At 53.3% G+C, this 21,595-nt stretch overlaps 1 protein-coding gene across 1 annotated transcript; it reads right to left on the bottom strand.

The window, feature by feature from the left end:
- Positions 1 to 6,997: 6,997 nt before the first annotated feature.
- PLA2G2C (phospholipase A2 group IIC) lies at positions 6,998 to 18,552 on the bottom strand. The gene is made up of 4 exons (XM_073804499.1): positions 18,410 to 18,552; positions 17,336 to 17,346; positions 16,280 to 16,354; positions 6,998 to 7,327 (listed from the first exon to the last, which is right to left on the bottom strand). Exons 1-4 carry the CDS (start codon positions 18,550 to 18,552, stop codon positions 7,095 to 7,097), a joined length of 462 nt encoding a protein of 153 aa, XP_073660600.1. The 3' UTR covers positions 6,998 to 7,094.
- Between the last annotated feature and the right edge of the window lie 3,043 nt (positions 18,553 to 21,595).

Raw genomic sequence — 21,595 nt, 5'->3', positions numbered from 1 at the left:
GGACTGGCAAAGACTCTCCCCTTGACCAAACGTTGGGCTCCTCTGAGAATTTTCTCAACTTGGCCTCAACCTGTGGGCTTCTGTGTTCATCTTTGCATCATTCTTGTGTTTCAGCAAGAATCCGGCTATATCAGTTTAGGGAGAATCCTCACCCTTCCTCAATATCTGATCAAATTTCTCACCTCTCACTAGTCCCCAGGTGATATCTGATCGCCACGACCTGCCTTCGGCAAGAATCCTGTTAGGTCAGTTTATCAAGAATCCCCTACTCTCTTAGCAATTTTCCAGCCACTGATTACCCCCACCCACCCTGCTCCTTAGTTAGAAATCTCCACTTTTCTTCGTTCTATTAAGAATTGAGCCCAGTTCTATACTGTCTCTTTTCCCCCACTGCAATAGTTAATAAAATTACTTTTACTGTTTTAACTTCTGTCCAGTTCTGATTTTCTACAACACACCATCTCTGCCCAGACCTAGGTCAGTCTTCCATTCTCAGAGAAGCACTGCCCCTTGCCCCCATTCTTCAGACCACCCCCCCGCCCAGGGAGTGGCTGTCAACTCTTTTCTAGAACTTGGGCGACACCTAGTGGTCATGATAGGTCACCACCTATGCTTTGCTCCACACCTCCTGCCCCTCTGGGTCTGAACCCAAAGGGAGAGACCCTGCCCCAGGCTGGCAATGCCCAGGAGAGCACAGGAAACCATCACTGTCACCTCCACCTTACCATTGCCATCGACACTGCCTCTCACAAGGAGCAGACTGGGTGCAACCCTGGCTCTGCCGCTCATGGGGCCACTGGCCTTGGGTTAGTTGCCTCACCCCTCCCAGTCTCCATCTCCCCCTTCTGTAAAATGTGTGTAATAATGAAGAGCACGTCGTTGGGTCTGAGGACCACATGAGGCCGCAGAGGAGAATGCTCCCAGCACAGGGCCTGTGCAGAGACTGGAAACTCAGTGCTGGAGACTGGGGCCCTTGACTGAATTTTGGGCCAAAGGTCCTCAGGGCCAGGCCGGCAAAGGGCAGTAGGTGGAAGGAAGGAAGATTCTGATGAAGTGTTTGGCCTGGGACATTCTCCTCCACATGGAAACCTGGCAGAGCAAAGCTGTGGTTTACCAAGAAAATCCGGCTCTCTACACGTGGGTGTTGGGGGGAGGGGAGGGGAAGGAGAGAGGCAGAAGGAGAAGGGAAGGGGGCAACTTAGTGCCCCAGCTGCACAGCCAGGGCCCCGGTGCCTGTCCGGCCCTGGTCTCAGCTGGGCCCGGGAGCCACCTCTCTTCATGCTCAGGACCGACTATGAATGCAGGGAGGCGGCCCTGTCCTCCCCAGCGGTTGTCATGGCAACACTGCTGTCAGCTTCCCCAGCTGTGACTTCTAACAAGCAGCTGATGCCAGCAACTGTGACAACAAGCAGAGTTGGGCGTTAGGAGGCAAGGGTGCACAGTACAAAGGTCTGGGCATGCGGCCCTGCAACCCTGCCAAACACCCTGCCTCCTGGGCTGGCCATCTGGTACCTCAGCATGTTGGGGCCCTGTGAGTAGAGCAAGATTTATTAAGCACTTACTGTATGCTGAGCACGGGGCTCAGAGCTCTGTGTGTGCCATCTCACTGAACCCTCCTAGCAGCACTATGAGGTGGGGGCTGTTCATAGCTTTGTTTATAAAAGGAGGGAACTGAGGCCCAGAGAAGCCAAGTAAGTTACTCAAGGTCATGCAACACAAGCAGGGTTTGAACCCTGACTCCAGAGCCTTAGCTTCAGAGAGCATCCCTTCAACCCCTTCATTCTGAGAAAGGGGATGGGAAACAAGAAATTTAGAACTGGGACTTCCCTGGCGGTCCAGTGGCTAAGACTCCGTGGTCCCACTGCAGGGGGCATGGGTTCGATCCCTGGTCAGGTAACTTAAGATCCTGCATGCCGTGCGGCATGGCAAAAAAAAAAAAAAAAAAAGAAATTTAGAATCCGAAGACATGGGTTCCCATTCCAGCCCCACCTGCCTGCTCAGACCCTCCATTTTCATCTGTGAAAAGGAAATGAATAATTTCTGAGGTCTCACTGATGATCAACAAGTTGGGTGAGAAAAAGCTTCAGGAAGGGTCAGATGTACACAGATAGGAACCTGGGGCCCAGGAAGAGGAAGGGGCTTATGTGAGGGGGTCCTCACCCCAGCTTCCTTCTCTCCGGCCTCCTACCTCCCCTCCTTCCAGCCCGCTTCAGCGCCACCCCTGCTTCACACCCATCGGGCTACCGGCTGCCCCTCTCCCTTGCCTGCCTCCCGGCCTTTGCTCAGGCCGTCCCCTCTGCCTGGTGCCCTCTCCCTCCCCTCTGCCTTGCCTGGCTGCCTTCCACCTAACCTTCAGGTCTGGAAGCCTCTGCTGACCGGCAGGTCTGGATGCGGTGCCCCCCAGGTATGCCTGCATCCGGGCTCCCTGCCCCTCACTGTCTTGTTATCACCTGGTTACTTGTCTGTCTTCAGCTCCAATGTGAGCTTTAGGTGTCAGGGGTGTGCCCTCCTATTCCCACTGAATCCAGTGCACACTGGATACTTGGGCACTGGGTGAATGAATGAATGAAACCACACAACGACTTAGCGGCTTGGCCAGAACCAGAACCTAGGCCTCCCTCTACTGCAAGGGTTTAAACCCCGGGGGAACAGCCTCCTCCATTACCCGTCCCCCAAGTCTCGCCAGTACTGGATTCCTTCCCAGATGAGCTCGGGGAGGGGAACCTTAGGGCAAGGAGAGTCAGCCTGGGCTCTAGTCGCTGCTCTGCTATGCGTTAGCGGTGTGGCCTTGAGCCGCAGTCAGTGGGGGACTTAACAGCAGCCGCCCGAGGAAGGTCGGGTGTACTATGCACAAAGGGAACGCTGTGCCTGGACGAGCTGAGCCTCAGCACCTGGAGGCCGCTTGTTGCAGCAAGCAAGGCTTGGGGGGCACATCTGGGTTCCCCTTCTCCCCGCTCAGGGTCCCGGGGCCTGGGCCTCACCCCCTGCCCCAGCTCTCTGTTCTCCCACTGGACGTGATTTCGCTTCCGGATGAGCTCAGTAATGCCTGGCCCGTCCCAGGCACCCCGGGAGAGCCTCTGTACTCACTGACCCAGTCACCTCTCTCCCCGCCAGGCCGGCTGCCCCGCCCCAGGCCCCCAGCCGTGCCCACGCTGCCGCTTTATGCCGGACTCCCCACATCTGCTCATCCCCGCGCCTTTCACAGCTTTGCAGACACCCCAGAAGTGGGGATGGGGGACAATGGCTCTGCCTGCCATGCACACAGTCACTCCAAAGCGGTGACAGCCTTTCCCTGTGGGACACTGAGCCCAAAGCCCACCCTTGGTGGAGGGCGTGCCCACTGCTCCACCCCTCCCTGACCGCCTGGCAGCTTCACCCAGACGGCAAGAAATGCAGCTGAGGAAAAGGTGCAGACGCAGAGCTGTCGCAAAAACGCATCTACACTTGACGTCTGTCCCCTTTGAGGCAGGGCGTTCGCTCCTACAACAGTGCCGAGGTGGAAGGAAGGGACACGACTGCGTCCCCGCGATCGCCACAGCCCTCCCCATGTGAGTCATCACGCGCCCTGGTCTCCGCCGTCCACCGTCTGCCTGTTTTCCCCTGAGGACACTGAGCTGCCCAAGCTCTCCCAGGTGGAAAGTGGTGATGCCTCAGAGCACTGGGAGCCCCGCTGCTCCCAGGACCGAGCCCAGACCTCTTAGAGTGGCCGCAGGCTCTCCTTGACCTGGCCTTGCCTGCCTCATCTCCTGCTTGCTTGAAAATCGACTCCCACATTCCATGCTCCCCACTCTGAGCTAATGCAATCCCTTCGCATTGACCTCACGTCATTCAACATATACACGAGGGATTAGAAAAGGACACAGATCCTTGTCCTCAGGAGCTCATCTTCCAGTGGGGAGGTATCCACGAGTGTACGATGCATGGGGAAACAGAGAACAGGACGAAGGGGATGGGAAAGGCCAGCGGAGGGTGGGCAGTATTAAGGAGGGGGGTCGCATAAGCTTTATCAGGAAGCTGAGATTCCAGCAGAGACTTGAAGGAGGTAGGGAGTCAGGCACGTGGGATGCCCCTTCTAGGCAGAGGGAGCCGCTGTGGGCAGGGTCCTGGGAGGGAGCGTGGCCGCCATGTTCAAGGAACAGAACAGCATGGAGGCCATTGGCTGGGATGGAGGGAGTGAGCGGGAGAGGATAGGAAGCGAGGCTGCGTGGGGATGGTCATGGGGGTTTCGGGGCTGTGGAAGGACATCGGCTTTTACTCAGAGGCAGACGGGGAGGGCGTGAGGAGAGGAGTGACGCGATCAGACTCCAGGCACCCTGCTGACCGGCTGCTGGTGGATGAGAGATTGCAGAGGCTGAGGGTGGAAGTGGAGAGAATGATGTGGGGCAAGCGGTAGCCCAGGAACGAGGCGATGGTGGCTCAGACCAAGATGGCAGCCCTGAAGGTGGCCCAGGTGGTTCTAAATTTTTCCCCTCTCATCTTTGTCTTTTTAAAAATGTGTACATTTTACTGAAGTATTATATAAATAGAGAATCTAAGTGTATTTTGAAGGTGCCAACACATTAGATGTGGGATATGAGAAAAAGAATTTGACATGCATGTTTTTGGCTTGGGGGAGGGGCAAACATGGAGGACGGCCCTTCAGCTGATCTGGGGGGAGACGTGGCAGTGGCGCTTTCGAGCAGGTTTGTGGAATCACCTTCCATCCCTCTACCTCACTTGGTACCCCAGCTCCCCCTTATCTTCAGCTCTCAGGTGAGACGCCAGACCCTCAGCAGTCCTCGGGGAATGCTGACCCCCTGCCCCGATGGTGCTCATGGCTCGTGAGCTGACCTCAGTTCCAGCATCTCCCAGCCTGCCTTGCGATCACCCGCTGACTTGTGTTCTGTCTGATCTGAGCAACCTGGAGTCGGATGCAGCTTTACTTCTCTGCTTTAGCACAGGGCCTGGCTTGCAGCAGGCCTTTGACGTGGATTTGTTGAGGGGATGAACGATCGCCCTTCCAGGAGAGCGGGCTTTCCCAGTGAAAGCCAACGACATCCCTCCACAGTCCCACCACCGTCCTGTCCTCCCAGAATCAGGGCATCGACGGGAGCAGTTCGATACCACCACGGGCCCCATTTTACAGATTAGAATCGAAGGCCCAGGCGGTGGACCACGGCCTGGATCTCACACTGAAATCCCTGCCCCCACGCTGAGCCCAGCCCTGGCCTCCCTCCCTCCACTGTGTCATTTGGCCAGTCCTGAGCTGGTCTCTGTTGTGGTCCGGAGTCCCCAAGGAGGGGAGGTGCCCAGCCACCCTGGTTCCATGCCTGCCTTTCCATGGTCACCCCCCTCACCGCCTTTTACAACCTTCACCGTGACGCCCGTCAACCCCAAGTTTCCTTCTGCAGTAGCGATTACTACAGCGCGTGGGCAGGTGGGAAAACAGACCAGTTTCCCCTGTGACCTGCCAGTTGAGCCAGGCAGAGCCCCGGAGCCCTAGTTCCCAGACCCTCTGCTGACCACCCACCTCTGGCTTCCCTGTCTTCACACCCGTGACAGCATCACTCAATCCAGAGTGTAAGTGCCTGAACTTGAACTTCTAAAAGCTGCTCTGGCTCTCAACTTTCTCCCCAGGATATTTACACCTGATTCTCTGTTTGTTTTCTTTAAACGTCTGTATCCCTACTGCCCAGCTCTGTGCCTGCCGCCTAGCAGAGCCTCAATGAACTTCTGTGAGTGATTACAGCCTCTGTGTGTTCTCCGGTATTGCATGAGGATGGCCTTTCTCCTCCCAAGCCTGTCAGGTAAGGGGCAGGGGCACGTCCACGCTGTTCATGTGGCCTCCAAGCTCGGCACAGTGCTGAGAACCCCAGAGCCTCGGGTAGTGAAGACCAACGACATCAGTGAGTTACACCGCATGGCAAACCACACCAAAACTTAATGACATTAAACGGGCCCATTACGTAGCTTGCACTTCTGCTAGGTGGTGGTTTAGCTGGGGCTCAGCTGGGCGGTTGTTTTGGTCTCAGCGAGGTTCTCTGGTGTCTCTGGTCATCCGTAAGCTGGCTTTGCTGATCCCTGCCAAGTGCTCTCACAGGTCTGAGGTCCTCAACCAGCCAGCTGGCCTGACGACCCTGATCCAGGTGGGCTCCTGCCCTCCTGCAGGTGGGCCCAGGGTGTTTCCAAGAAAGAGGGGACGTGCATTGGGCCTCCAGAGGCCTTGCTGGCGAACTGGTGGACCATCACTTCCACCATGCTCTATTGACCACAGTAAATCGCAAGGCCGGTTCAGAGTTCAGATTCGGGGGTGGGGAAAACAGTCTACCGCTTGATGGGAAAAGCTGAGCATGACATCGTGAGAGGTGAGGATACAGAGAGGTAGGAAGAGTTGTGGTCATTTTTGCAATCTACCCCCGGGCATCAGAACGATTAGCATCCACCCTGACTGGACCACTTTAATATTTATTAGAATTTACGCCTTATAACCAGGGACTTCTAAGTGTGGATCGAAATCTTGGATACCCCCAATTCCTTCTCCCTTGCCCTCTTTCTTCATTTCTTTGTTATCTTCCTGGCGTGACATCCAGGTGGCAGCGGTGGGAGCTGATGTTCTCATGCTCTGTCTCCTGGGAGGTGAAAAGGGCATCGACTTTTTCCTACCTCGGGGTTTTCTGGAGAAGGCAGAACTCCAGCAAATGAGAAACAGAGTCCAAGTGTGCTTCTCGGGTCCTTGGCATGTGGCCGAGACCTTGTTTTCCAGGATCCCTGCTTGGCTCCAGCTGGATCTGGGTTGTGGGTCTGGTTCCCAAACCCGCCCTGTATCCCGATTTTGACGTGGGGATGGAGGGAGAGTTTAAGGCGGATCCTGGGGCCTTTCCCTTCCTGGAAACTTCCTGGGATGGGGGTAGGCGACTTCTCTCTACCCTGTCACCTTGTTTTATTGCTTCCTAGTCTTACTGCTATTGGAATGTACTATTTATGTGTATGTTTATGGTCTGTCTCCCGCCATAGAAAGCCAGGATTCTGTCTTTTCCACTGTTGATCTCCAGCCCTCTAATGCCGAGTGACAAAGGAGTATCCCAGACCAGACCGACCAGGGACCCGCGGCCTCACTAGCATTGGGGTTTGCTTCTGCCGCAGCGGGGCCAGCTGGAGAAGAACCGCTTGAAGTTTGGGCAGGTTCTCTTTGAAGCGGATTGCGTGTCACACTCGCAGGCTCTTAGCCCACAGAGGCAGCCGACACCAGGACCAAGGGCGCATTCAACTGAAGGGAGACAGAGGGTCACAGGGGGCTTCCATCCACTCCCAGGGTTTGATTCTAAAGTTGGGGAGAGCTGGGAGCTCGCTGCAAGGGGTCAAGGGTTGAAAATAGAAAGGAAAGGAACTGGGAGTTCTTTTCTTTTGTCCCCAAGCCGTTCCCCCACCACACCGGGACATGCCCCAAGGAGAAGCCTGGAAGGAAGTGAGAGAAGGAGCAGGTGTGGGCTGCACGGAGGGGCCCTGGGTTAGTGCTGCCAGGCAGCACCCAGGCCAAGGACACGAAACCTATTTTATCAGAACTCAGCCCCTCCTTCCAACAGCTTCCCTGGTTTCTCACCTGGATGTCGCAGGCATCTTCAGTGTAAGATGCCCCAAAGGAAGCTCTGGATGTAAGGGTCCCCTTCCGGCCCCCCGCCCACTGAGCTGGTCCTCCACCCACACTCTCGGCTTGGGAAATGGCAGCCCCTCCCACTCAAGCCAGAAAACTAGCAGCCGACCTTGATTCCTACCCCCTCTTGCTTTCACAGCCCATCCACCCGAAGTTCCATCGATGTCTCTATGTTCAGCATATTTCACTCCTCCCTTTTCTCTCCATCTTCTTGGCCACAATCCCAATCTCTGTCATCACCAGCAATTCCACCCTAATGGAAAGAAATAAACAGGGACTGTCTTTAAAATTTTTTTTTAAATTTTATTTATTTTTGGCTGCGTTGGGTTTTCATTGCTGCACACAGGCTTTCTCTTGTTGCGGCGAGCGGGCTTCTCCTTGCACTGGCTTCTCTTGTTATGGAGTACCGGCTCAGTAGTTGTGGCACACGGGCTCAGTAGTTGTGGCTTGTGGGCTCTAGAGCGCAGGCTCAGTAGTTGTGGTGCATGGGCTTAGTTGCTCCATGGCATGTGGGATCTTCCCGGACCAGGGCTGAATCCCTGTCCCCTGCGTTGGCAGGCAGATTCTCAACCACTGCACCACCAGGGAAGTCCAAGACCATCTTTAAATGTAACTTGAATTAGGATCACTCTGTTGCTGAAAGCCCTGCTGTGGTTTCCTACTATTTGGGCAAAGACATCCCAAATCCTTGCCATGGACTCCAAAGCAGGCTTGCCATGATGGGGTCCCCGCCAACCTCTCCATCCTCACAGACCTCCACTCTCTCACCTTCACGCTGCTCCAGGACCAATGGCCTCTTTATGTCGCATGTTTTGTTTGATCTTGTCCCAGGGCCTTTGCACTTGCTACTCTCTTTGTCTGAAACACTTCTCTCCAGGATTTTTAAGTGGCTGGGTCCATCCCACCTTTGGGTCTTGGTCAGATTTCCTCTCTTCAGAGAGGCTCTCCCTGCCCACTCCTTCTAAAGCTTCTCCAGCCACTCTCCCTCACATCCCCATTTGTTTGATTCACCACACTTTTCATATCTCTTATTTCTCTTATTTGTGTCTGTTTCTCATCAACAAAGTGTAAGCTCTGTGAGACTGGGGCTTTTTCTGTCCTGTCCCTCCCAGTATCCCCAGCTGGAATACTATGCTGGCACATAGTAGGTGCTCAATAGTCATTGAATAAGTGAATGAAGGCTCAATGGGCCTTTGGGATTGAGTGTCTGCACTGTGGCCAAGTGACCACTAGGGGGGCATCTTTCATTTAGTAGTCAGAGTTATAGTGCTCTGTGCATGGGTGCATGTGCGTGTGCGTGCATGGGTGCATGTGCGTGTGCGTGCGTGCGTGCATGCGTGTGTGTGTGTGTGTGTGTGTGTGTGTGTGTGTGTGTGTGTGTGTGTAGGGGACGTCTAAGGCAGCCTCCTTCTAGATAACTCCACTCCATTTCCACTCTCTTTTGAGGGCTGTGGGGGTGAGGAAGTGAGGTGGCCAGACTCCCTGATGTGTTGGCCCTGGGCAAGTTAGTTTCAGTATCATTTATAAAATGGTGATAGGGCTTCCCTTGTGGCGCAGTGGTTAAGGATCCACCTGCCAGTGCAGGGGACAGGGATTCGATCCCTGGTCCAGGATGGTCCCACATGCTGCGGAGCAACTAAGCCCGTGCGCCACAACTACTGAGCCTGCGTTCTAGAGCCCGTGCTCCGCAACAAGAGAAGCCACCAGAATGAGAAGCCCACGTACCGCAACGTAGAGAAGCCCCCGCTCTCCACAACTAGAGAAAACCTGTGCACAGCAACGAAGACCCAATGCAGCCAAAAATAAATAAATTTTTTAAAAATGGTGATAAAAGCAATAGTATCAAAAGTAAATAATGGTGTCTACTTCACAAGATTGCTGTGAGGGTTTTCACTGGTGTCGTTACAGATGGAGTGGTCTGGATGTGCTCAGAACACAGAGAGGCCTCTGTAAATGCTTGTTATTATGACGATGGTGCACCCTTAGCTTCACATGTTGGAAAAAGAAGGGCCCTTTGAAACTGGACCAGTGCTGGCTATCGTCTGTTTGTTTGCTTTTCCCCCTCTCCGAAGTCTACAATTCCTGCAGGAAGCTGTCCTCCCACATCTCACTGGAGCCTGGATTTCTCAAGACATGTTGACACCCACCCTACGCCTCAGCTGTACCTCTCCACTCACCCTCAGGAAATGTGCCAGGGATGGTTCCTGCCGCTCCCACTGTTCCTGGCGCCTGGATCACCTTTGCCTTCGTGCTCTCCCTTCTCCATCTGTGACAATCCTTCAAGACCCATCAGGCCCCAGCTCCTGCAGGGACTCCCTGAGAGCCTCCATGTACAGGTCTCTCACCTCCGCCCAGCATGCCCCTTGCTGCCCTCCCCCCGGCAGCCGCCATGGTCTGCAGGGGCTCACCGGCTTGTGTGGCTGCTGCCCTTGGTGGGGCCCAGGGCTGCTTGGGGCCATGCCCCATCCAACCTCGCTTCCCTCCCAAAGGGCCTGGCACCTGGTGCTCTCACTTACCCGGGTGCTGCTTCTCTGGAAACTGGAAGCGAGGCACTTTTCTCACCCTTTCCTCTTTCTCATCCATCTCCCTTTCTGTTTATCTCTTTGTCTCCTGTTCCTAGTCTGTAACATCTCTTCTTTCTTCCATCTCAATTCACCAAACCTCCTTCTTCCTTTCTCACCACCCCCTTTCCTGCTTTGTCTTCCGCTCTTTTCCAAAGCGTGGAGTAGAATTCTCTCCTGCTGTCTAGTTCTACATCTAACAGCTTGCCCAGGGTGCAGGCTGTCAGGACCGACCTGGAGCAGCGGTCTATTGCTGTGGACATCCCACAGCCATTGTAGCAACAGGCCAGTCATGGGCCGGAAGAAGAGGCAGCTCTGGGCCAAGAAATGCCATGTTTGGAAGTCATCTTTTAAAAACAAGCCTAAACCCAGATCCTGCATCTTCCAATTTGCTGATGGGGAAACTGAGGCATGAAGAATGGAACTGACAGCTTTAGGATATGCTTTCTCATTCCATGAAATATACCTCCACCAATGAGACAAAGCAAGAAGGTCTACGTTCCTGCCTGGGCTAACCCAGACTGCCTGCCACGCTGCTACTCTCTGTGCCCGGCCTCCGGCCTGGTCTCTAAACTCTCTCCTTGGGAGCTCTTGTGGGTTTTTTTGTTTGTTTTTTGGGGGGTTTTTTTTTGTTGGTTTTTTTTGCAGTACACGGGCCTCTCACTGTTGTGGCCTCTCCCGTTGCGGAGCACAGGCTCCGGACGCGCAGGCTCAGCGGCCATGGCTCACAGGCCCAGCCGCTCCGCGGCATGTGGGATCTTCCCAGAACGAGGCACGAACCCGTGTCCCCTGCATTGGCAGGTGGACTCTCAACCACTGCGCCACCAGGGAAGCCCGGGAGCTTTTGTTTTGAAGTTCAGGGCTCTAAATACCACCGAGCACTGCTGACTCTCCAGTTCTCACCTCAGCCTGGACATCTCCTTTGAGCTCTAGATGCCAATAGGCTTGTGTTCACGTGACTCCCTCTTGGGTGTCTGATATGCATCTCAAACCCAACATGGCTTATGCCAGGCTCTTGCCGTGTCTGCAGAGTCTGCTCTCCCCCATCTGCACAAGCTCGTAGGTGCACCACCATCCATCGCTGCTCAGACCAAGAACCTCAGAGTCAGCCTCCCTTACCTTCAAACCCCACATCTAATCCATCAGCAGGTCCTATCAATCTGCCTCCCAAACACATGCAGCATCTGGTACTTCTCCCCAGCTATCAATCTGTGCAATGGTCGCTTCTCCCCAGTGCTACTGAAACACCCCACTAGTGGCTCCCCGTTTCTTCCCCTGCTCCCCAACGTCTCTGTACAGGGGCCAGAGTGATATTTCTGAAGCAAAATCTGAGCAGATCACTTCCTGCTTTAATGCTTCCCCTGCAACCGAAGGAGAAGGTGAGCCCCTCACCCCACGGCCAGGCCCCACCGGCCTCACCCCCCAGCCCCTCGTCTCCTTCCGCACTAGCTAAATGCCACCTCCTTAGAGAGGCCTTCCACAGCCACAGAAAGTAGCCATCCTCGCCGCGCACCCACACCCCCTGCCCTTCCGCCCACTGCCATGCTCATCCTTTAGCTTGTGGCCTTATTTTAGATGCTTCATAGCACTTGTCACTACCTAAGTGTATCTTTCTTTCTGAATATTTTATGGGCTGCCTCTCTCCCTGCACACAGGCAGGGAGTTTGTCTTTTCATTGCATATCCTCAGCCCCAGACACGCTGTAAGCGCTCCGTCCCAGTTTGCTACTGGCTCACTGGCTGGGCTTCCACGGCCTGCGGGGCAGTGAAAGAAGCCCCCATCCCAAGAAACAGGGAGTGGGTTTCTCGGTCCAGATCTGCCGCCTGCATGTTCTAGCATGGCAGGCAAGTTGTCCCTGTCTGAGCATCTTCCCTCGGCTTTCAAATGAGGGTACGGGTGCTTGCATGGACTATTTCATGAATTTTTTTTTCATTCACTCACTCATCAAACCAACAGGTATTGAGTTCCTAAGTGGCTAGGAAGTGCGGAGGTACAGGTCTGAGCGAGCGGACCCCACACTGCATAGCTCTGGGCATCCTCTGTGGCCTTCTGAGGATAAGCGCCGCCCCCAACAAGTGCTCTCAGCTCTCCTGGAATTCACATTCCAGTCGAGGGGAGAATCGATGCATAAATAAATAAGAAAATGAGATGATGTCAGGTTGAGACAGATGCTAGGAGAGGAAATGGGTGATGTGTCAGCGAGCGGAGGTCTCGTGAGGAGGAAACTCAGTAGCAAAGGAGGAAGACCTTTGCAAACTACAGATTCCAGTGGTTACCTGCTTCACCCTCCCCCTTTGGCAGAGGGAGAAGTCACAGGCTCGGAGATGGAGGTGATAGTGATACCTCTGGCTGGAACCTGGGCTCTGCTGCCCACGGCCGGGCTCCCCACTGCACTACAGATGCATTCATGTGTGGGTGGAGGGGGCTGACAGATCCTAAAATCCCTTGCGAATGCCAAGTACTTATGTAAGCCCACTCAACAGAGGGCTAATGACCTCCCCGGTTACCTGGGGGGAGCCTTCGCCCCTCGGCAAATTGGCCCCAGGGCTTGGGTTCCAGGCCTTTCTCCGCACTGAGCTCCCGGTGACATTTAGAGACATGGGCGGACCAAGTTGTTTTTCTCCTTTCCCTTCCCTGCTCACACCAACTGCATCCCGGAGCAGCCACTGGTTGCTAGGCAACCTGGGACCAGGCTTGGGTGCGGGATTTCAGAACTTGGAGGCTGGGGAGGTGGTTAACCCTTGCAAGGCAGCTCCTTGAACTGCAGTATAACCGGGGGTAGAGTGGGCGAGCTTTTATCCCGTAAGGGGTTAATAACATTAGCTCAAGGGGAGGCAAATGCAGAGGAGATGTTTCCAAGAAATCTCTCCACAGTACTAAAAAAAACTCCCAGTGCTTTCCCACAAAGTAAAGGGGAAAAGGAAACTGAGATTAAACAAAAGAAATCTCAACTTCTAAAAGGAGGCGCATTAACTAACTAAGCACCTGCTCGCAGCTGGGTTACTGTAGTCAGTCCTTTAGTGACCTTATGAAGTTCTGATTAGTATCTCCATTTTACAGATGAGGAGACTAAGGCCCAGGGGGGCTGTGCAATTATCCAGCTAGAAAAGGTGAAGCTGGGATGCAGGCCCAGCTCTGCCTGACTCCAAAGCGTGTGCTGTCTCTGGGCCCCTTAGCAGGGTACGTAGAGCTAGAACAGAAAGATCTGGGTCCTTGCAGAGGGGCAAATTCCTTCTGCTCTTCTTTGCCCCTTGGGCCAGGGCTGAACATTCTGACAAGCCTGTTGTAGATAATAAGATATGCATTTGTGTGAGCCCCCAGCCAAGAGCAGCCCCATCACCCTCCCAGCGGCCCCATGCCCCTGGGGAGGATGGTGGGAGGCAGGGGCACCAGCTGGGGTCAGATGACCTGGGTCTGAATCCCAACTCTTCTTTCCATGGCTGTGTGGCCTTGGCCATCTCACTTAACCTCTCTGAGCCTCAGGGTCCTCCTCGATAATGGGGAGAATAATGCCCACCTCAAAGGTTTATCACGGATTCACAGTGCTGAGTACAAAGCATCTGTCAGATGCTCGTGAACTGTAGCTGTTGTTAGTGCACCTATTTTATGGATGAAGAAACTGAGGCCTAGAAAACTCAGGCCAGCAGTGTGTTCCAGAGCACTAGAAAGCCTCAAGACGTATGAGTTTTAATCTTGCCTGTTACCTTGGATCAAACCCTTCCCCATCTCTGGGTCTCAGTCTCCCCATTGCTACAATGAGGGTTTGGTTTGGATGGTCCCAAGGGCACTTTCAGCTCTGGAGAAGGCCAGGACAGCAGGGCCTGCGGCTGGCTGCCTTGTTCTGTGCCCCTGGCCCTGGCACAGCACTGGCCCTGGATGGGCACCCAATGGGTGCTCAGTTGATACTGGGCAAGTGAATGGATGTGTGCGGGGTTCACTTGGGGTCTCAGCACACACTGGAATAGGGGTTTGGCAAGGTGGGGGTGGGGACAACAGGGGGGTCAGCCTGGTCCTCACTAGCTGGGTCAGCTGAGGAGGGGGTGCTGATGTCCTGGTGAGGACGGAGAAGCATCCCTCCATGCTAACTCCCTAAGCAAGATGTTGAGCTCTGGGAGCCCTGGTCAAGCTTCGGGAGCACCTGGCTACTGCTGCTTGGCAGGGGCCAGCATCTGCAGAAAGCAGGGCCAGGCCACGAACTTTCCAGTCCAGCTCCCGGCCCCTGCCTGCCCCTCTCACCACCCCCCAGCCTGGTGTGCCAAGCAGAGAACGTTTCCTGTGCCACCTCCTGGGGCTCCAGCCTCTGCCCCCAGGTCACTCTGCTCCACTTCCTGGGGTCGTGGGCTGCACTCTGATCCCCACCTGGGAGGGTGAAGAGGGTTGATAAGGAAGCTGCTCTAGGTGCAGAGAGCCCGGGCTGGGCCCCCGTGACACAGGAGCAGCGGGCGGAGGCTTGGCCTGGGCCTGAGACCACAGTGCGGGAAGGTCCTCTGCACTTACTGAAATTCCACTTCCCTCCTCAGAACACCGTTTCCCTCCTTCCTTGGTCCCTGCGCTCTACAGGGGCATCAGAGAGAGCTCTTAGAGAATATTTTCTCTCATACTGATGCTTTTCAACCATTCTAAGGTAACACTTAACATGACAGATGTTAAGATCAAGGCGAAAAGAGGTGAGAAGAAACCATGTGAAAGTGAGACCATGAGCTGGGCTGAGGGGAGTCAGGGGCAGCTTTTCTGTGTGCCTCTCTGCCACCACCCGACAGCCAGGCTTGGCCCCTGCCTTCCACCATGTGGAGCCACGAGGGGTGGGAGGAGGACGTCAGAAACTTGGTCCCTGGCCTCCAGAGGGCATCATATGCCGAAGCAAACAATCCTCTGGGGACAACCTCCTCCAGTCACCCCCTCCCCCGCCCCTCCACTAGACCCTGATCCCTCCCCATCTCCTGGACATGGCCTTGGGGGCCTCACAGAGGGGACGCCTTGCTTTAGGTCTGAGGACGGTCATAGCCAGAGAGCTCCAACACAGGAAGTCTCCTTGAGCTCACATAAGAAAAAGGGGGGTCCCTCCCCATCGGTGGTGTGCTTGGGGGGGCCGAGAAGCAGACTCCGCTGAAGCTGGTCTCCTGTCTGCAGGGGCCTGAGCCATGTTTCACCACTGGGACCAGGGAGACTGTGCCACCCTAACGCTCAGTGTGTCCTAAGCCGGAGCCCTGGCTGGGGGCTCTGGGAGATGAGTAGAAGGGAGGTGGTTCCCCGGCCTTGGGAGAAGACAGGCGATCTCCAAGACACACTCACAGCTCTGAATAAACACACAAGGGGAGGACAGTGGTTCACGCAACTCCCCAAGGCCAAGCGGAAGGCGAGTCACACATTCGAAGGGGCATTCAAACCACCGGTTCCGCTGAAATGAATGGCGTTCACGACAAGGCCGTGGCCCAGCACCTGCGAATGGGCTTGTTCTTTAGATCCAACTTGCCCTACACACCCAGCAGTCCCAGAACATGCTCTGGGAGATCAGGGGCCCCTCCCCACGTGCTAGACACTCAGCACTTGCCCACCCTGTCCTTGGCCCTCTTCCTTGAATGGCCTCCATGACACGTGGGTTCCCTTCCCCGTCCCCCTCCTATTGACTTTGGTGTCCCCCCCTCCCCACCCCCGCACTTATCCCAGTGCTTGGCACGCAATCACCCTTCGCAAATATTTGTTCAGCCGAACGACAGCTGAGCTGCTCTGTTAACACAGGACAGACATCGGGAAGAAGCTTCTCAACGGCAGCAGCTGCCGCGCGAAGCTGCAAGATTCACTCTCGAGTCAGCAGCTATTTATGGAGCACATGCAGGACCCTGGGCAGGGGCGGGGGCGCTGTGCCCTGCACCCCGCCTCTGGAAGGAGCTGGGGGCACAGCTGCGAATGGGGACCGGGGAGGCACCGGGCCAGGACTCTCGGGAAGCTCTGATTCTCGGAATTACAGCTCTCCATCCCAAAGCACTTGGAAAAAAATCTCATTTCCCCAAAATTCTCTGGGTCCACAAGGCTGACCTTAAGGAAAGGCCCAGTTTCAAAGACATTCCCTACAGGGAAGGCAACTCACAGACCACGGTCCCGTTGGCCACGCGGAACCGGTAGCCGTTCAACACCAGCTGGAAGCTGAGCTGCTTCAGTTTCTCTCAGCAGCAGTTGGAGGCCAGGCAGCACCTGGGGGCCAGATGGAGGGAGATGAGAGCTTTCCTGAGGGTGGCCCTGGGGGACTGGCTGGAAAGGATTCACATGCCTCCTCCCTCCAACCACCGCCCCCCACCCCGCCGCCCCCGGTGAGAAGGTGCGGAAGGCAGGGAGGTAACTTCCTGATGATATTAAAAATCACAAAAAGAGGGCTTCCCTGGTGGCGCAGTGGTTGAGAGTCCGCCTGCCGATGCAGGGGACATGGGTTCGTGCCCCCGTCCGGGAAGATCCCACATGCCGCGGAGCGGCTGGGCCCGTGAGCCATGGCCGCTGAGCCTGCGCGTCCGGAGCCTGTGCTCCACAACGGGAAAGGCCACAACAGTGAAAGGCCCACGTACCGCAAAAAAAAAAAAAAAAATCACACAAAGAGCCCTCCTCTACCTACTGCTGTCTCATGAGTGCCTCCCAGTAACCCTAGGACGTGCAGTCCTTGTCTCCGTTTTATAGGAGAGGAACTGAGATCCAGAGGTGAATTTCCCAAAATCATACGGCTGGAAGGTGATAGAGTCAGGACTCAAATCTAGGTGCCCATGACTTATTCATTCATTTAATGACTTTTGACTGAGCACTGAATATGTGCCCAGCCCTGGGAGAGGCTTTGAGCAGAAAGGGTCAGCACATCAGACATAATCCTTCAGTCTTTGCTCTCCTGAGGCTCAGGGTTGGCCAGGGGAGGGGTGGGCGTGCCAGCAGGGGAGAGCACGGGAGGAGAGAAAACAGCTGGGGGATATCCTCAGCCCCCCTCTTCCACCATGTCTGAGTGGCAGGAACACAGAGATCTGGGGCTGGATTCTAAGACATGAAAAGGATCAGCTTCTGGCCGATGCCCTGGGCTGGACGCTCTGTCTTCCTCACTCACCGTCCCCATCCACAAGTGGGCTCTTTGCCATTGGTCATCGCTGGCTAATAGTGTTAAAATTCTCACCAGCCACAGGACTTGGAAGGGGAGGCACAGAGTGTCAAAGGGCCCGGACTTTGAAACAGGCAAATTCTGGTTCAAACCTTGACCCTGCCACTCAAGGGCTCTGTGTCTTTGGGCTCTGCTGTTTCGTTTAGTGGGTCCCTCACCGTTGTCACCTGTAGAATGGGGATGGTGGCACGGCCTTGGCCATGTGCTGGGAGCGTTAAACCAAGCCCTGCATGCAAACCACCAATCCCGGGGCTCAGGATGTGACGGGCATTTCATCAGTGTCAGGTCCCCTCAAGGGCTCTGGGGTCCTTCCAGCTGGAACATTCCATGGTCTCAGGAGCCCAACCCAGAGGACTCAAGCTCCAGGAGTGATATTCACGACCTACTATGGGGATATATTTATCCACACTACGGTGAAAGTGACCAGGAACATTTTGCTGCTTCTTTCTTCAAATAAAAAGACACACAAACCACCCTGTTTCCTACCTCCCTGTCCCCTCCCCAGATTAACACCAACCTCCCCCTTTTCTGGGAATTTGCCCTCCCCCACCCCCATCCTTACAAGTAGGCCTGGCAGCCAAGTTTGTGCCATGTGTCCTCACCCAGATGGACAACTTTTCCAAACTGGGCCACTTGGATTCTCTTTCCTGGAAAATGGAATTAGGACTGGGAGACAGTTGGTCAGTCTTGCTGCATCTGTAATCCTAAAAACTGGAGGCCTGAGAGAAGACCACGTTTACCATGAGGACTGAGAGCTGAACAGTCTAGAGCTCTGGGCAGGGCTGACCACATAATCTGCAAAGCCTGGTACAACATGAAGACGAGGGGCCCCTTATTCAAACATTGTCAAGCATTTCCAGAAGGTGACAGAGCAGGTAACCTCAGGCGGGCCCTGTATAGGGCATAGGCCACAGGAAGCCAGCCCCAGCCTTGGGTTCCTCAAGACCACCCTCCCACTCCCATTTAGTTTTTTTCTTACCCTCAGGCTCACCTGAATTGGTTTTGGTTCCTTACAATGCAAGGGTCCTAACACCCTCTCTCTCTTCAAGAAAATGAACCGGCAGGAGGCCTCAGAGCCTCTGCACTCACCTGGCAGTGTCATCCATGGGGACCCCTACGCCCCCAGGCCCGCAGTAGCAGCCGTATCCATAATTTGAGAAGAAGGCTCTCTGCCCTGTGATGTGTTTGACCATCCTTTGAAACTGCCAGAAGCTGCCATGGGTGGGGGCCATCACTGCCAAGGAGAAAATAAGGAAGAAGCGAAGATGCGCCGAGAAAGATGCTGCTTTCAGGTCCCCTAGCCAGAGCGCTTAGCATTCAGATATCAGGAGATCCCCTAAATGTGGTGCCTGGGCATCAGCCCCTTTAACGGGGACAAGACAGGGTCATGCTTACCGCGTCACACAGCTAGTGTCTCGCTAGCCCAGGATGAGAACCCAGTCTCCATGACATTCAGGACAATGCTATCAACTCCAGTCTTCTCCCCAAAGTAAAAGACCACCATCCTGGGCAGAAACACTCTCAGATCTGATGTTATTAATGAGAAAGGTTCAAAGCCAGAAATGTAGCTCTTGCAAATACCATCAGGCATGTACAACCTCACAGGAGAAACAAAATACTCAAGAGGCAGAAAAAGTTGTCGTCAATCCATTTTTTTAATGGCAAATACACATGGACCTAGCAAGTTTTACTTCTATAAAATGCTTAGGAAAGTGAGGGGGGGAAATTATATATATATATATAGATAGATAGATATAGATAGATAGATGGATGGATGGATGTATGTATGTACGTATGTATATATATATGGATGGATGGATGGATATGTATATGTATGTATATATATATGTGTGTGTGTATGGATGGATATGTATATATGTATGGATGGATATACATATATATATGTATATACAGGGATGTTTGCTGCGGCATCATTTGTGATATCAAAAAATTGGAGACTACCCACATGCCTATGGACAGGGAGATAATAACTAAATGATGTCTTGAAAACATACTACTTTTAGCAATATCACTAGGCAATGGGACTGAGGAAGTAGGTGGAGAAAAACAACAGGCAACATTTATCTTAAATACTTTTCTGCTGTCTGATATATATATATTTTTTTCTTACAAAAAGCGTGTTTTACTTTTCTATGGAAATGTTTGAAAGGTACATATATAAAGGCCTAGAGGGATGTATAGCAAACTCTGAAGAGTGCTTACGTCTGAGTGTAGGAAAAGGATCAGGGTCTGGGAAGGATGAGAAGGGGCTTTGTCTTGTTACTCCATATTCTATACTCTTGTTACTCTGTGTATTTTTCTTTTTAATTAAAAGCAGATATTAATTTTACAATAAAAATAAAATAAAAACATGAACTTGAAGAAGAAAACCGAAGACAGGAGGTTTGGGGAAATTTTCCCAGGAGCCTTCCAACCTCATACTGTGATTTGGGGTGCCTTGTTGTCACAAAGCATTGCAGAGGGGGCCAAAGCCTGGGGGTGGTCTCTGGGGCTGGAGCAGCCCCTGGAGAGAGGGCAGGACCACACTCAGACACTGCTCTTGGGGTACACGATGGGGGCTGCAGCAGTGGCTCTTCCTACACATGGGTCCCCTGCCTCTAACATCATGATCTTGAAAACTGTAAATTCCACCACTGATTAAGGGAAAAGGGAACCCCATTTTTGACATTTTGACTTAGGAAGCCCAAAGCGATTGCTTCACAGCTGAAACAGATAGAAAAATGGATTTGAGCAAATCTCTACTCATCTGATCAAACCAAGGAGTCAAAGAGTTTTCCAACAAACCCAACACGGTTTCCTAGTAAGTTCTCTTTCACTTTGCAGAGGTAGGTAATCGGATCTCCTGGTAGCAATGACTTATAATTACTAATTATTCCTTAGGTCACCGTAAGAATGGCTTTCTGATGAGAATTAATCATTCCTAAATTAGCTAGATATGTGTCTGCATTTTTGTCCTGGAATCCACAAGACTTTAAATAAAGGCAGCTAGCAACCAAATGAAAAAAAGACTCCTGAATGGTGTGTGTGTGGTAAAACAATTGTCAAATGACCTCTTTCTTAGCAAATGGTTAGCAACCTTTGATTTTCTAGACGTTCTGTGAGATCCCAACACCAAGATCAACCTATTTTGTAGGAGAAGCAGAAGCAGGAGGACTTTGGTGGGGGCCGTTCCACTCCCGATTCCCCTTTGAGTGACACCTGATTTCCCCTCACCTGATGCTACCTGAGGGGGGGCCACCCCGGACACAGACACACAGACAGGACAGAGCCTTTGAGCTCACTCAGCTGTTACTACTTACGGCAGGAGACAAAGACCACGAGAACCCCGAAAACCTTCATTCCTGAGGAGACCGCGGGTCCGAGGCACCAGGATCACACTTTCCTCTGCTTTCGAGGGCTCTGCCAGCTGAACTTCTGTTTGGGGGGAAATAACCAAAATGAGGGAGGCCACGTGGATGTGAAACCCCAAGCACAGTGCAGGCCTTCAAAAGCCCTCAGTGGAGGGCTCGGAGCAAAGAGACCTTTTTCAAACCTAATTATCTCTGAATATGATAATCCCTCGGTTATTTAGACCTAAATATGAAGATGAGAAGCGTTCAATTGTTTGAAAAGTGCAAGGTTTTTGTTTTTTTTTTAATTTCTTTCTTTGGCAACACTATGCCTTCATCTTTTTTTTTTTTTTTTTTTTTGAAGATTCAGTATTTCCTCTGTTGCCAAGTTGACAGGCAAATGCTATATGGCTCGTGTTGGAAATCCAGTGTGGGAAAGTCTGGCTCCATTTGCATGGTAGTCCCCCTCTGTTTTCCTTCCTTAATGCCCAGGTATCTTATTCATAAACTTAGCCCCTCTGAATCTGGCTTTCCTCTCCTAAAGAGACTAAAATTGGGGCTTCCCTGGTGGCGCAGTGGTTGAGAATCTGCCTGCCAATGCAGGGGACACGGGTTCGAGCCCTGGTCTGGGAAGATCCCACATGCTGCAGAGCAACTAGGCCCGTGAGCCACAACTACTGAGCCTGCGCGTCTGGAGCCTGTGCTCCGCAACAAGAGAGGCCGCGATAGTGAGAGGCCCGCGCACCGCGATGAAGAGTGGCCCCCGCTTGTCGCAACTAGAGAAAGCCCTAGCACAGAAACAAAAATCCAACACAGCCAAAAATAAATATGAAAATAAATTAATTAATTAAAAAAAAAGAGAGACTAAAATTGCCTATCAGTAATTTCAAACATTTGTTAAGAAATTAGTTGGAATCTAAAAAAA

The sequence above is a fragment of the Tursiops truncatus genome, chromosome 1 (assembly GCF_011762595.2).
Source record: "Tursiops truncatus isolate mTurTru1 chromosome 1, mTurTru1.mat.Y, whole genome shotgun sequence".
Classification (NCBI taxonomy): domain Eukaryota; kingdom Metazoa; phylum Chordata; class Mammalia; order Artiodactyla; family Delphinidae; genus Tursiops; species Tursiops truncatus.
Note: the sequence above shows the minus strand (reverse complement) of the source record. Positions and strands in the feature narration are given on the sequence as shown.

Excerpts from the sequence above, each read along its gene's own strand:
- PLA2G2C (XM_073804499.1), bottom strand. The coding sequence starts at position 18,552 with ATGGCCCCCACCCATGGCAGCTTCTGGCAGTTTCAAAGGATGGTCAAA. Across the intron at positions 7,328-16,279 it reads GGCCAACGGGACCGTGGTCT|CGAGCTCCCAGCTCTCCCCA; the intron begins GTGAGTTGCCTT and ends GACCCCTTGCAG.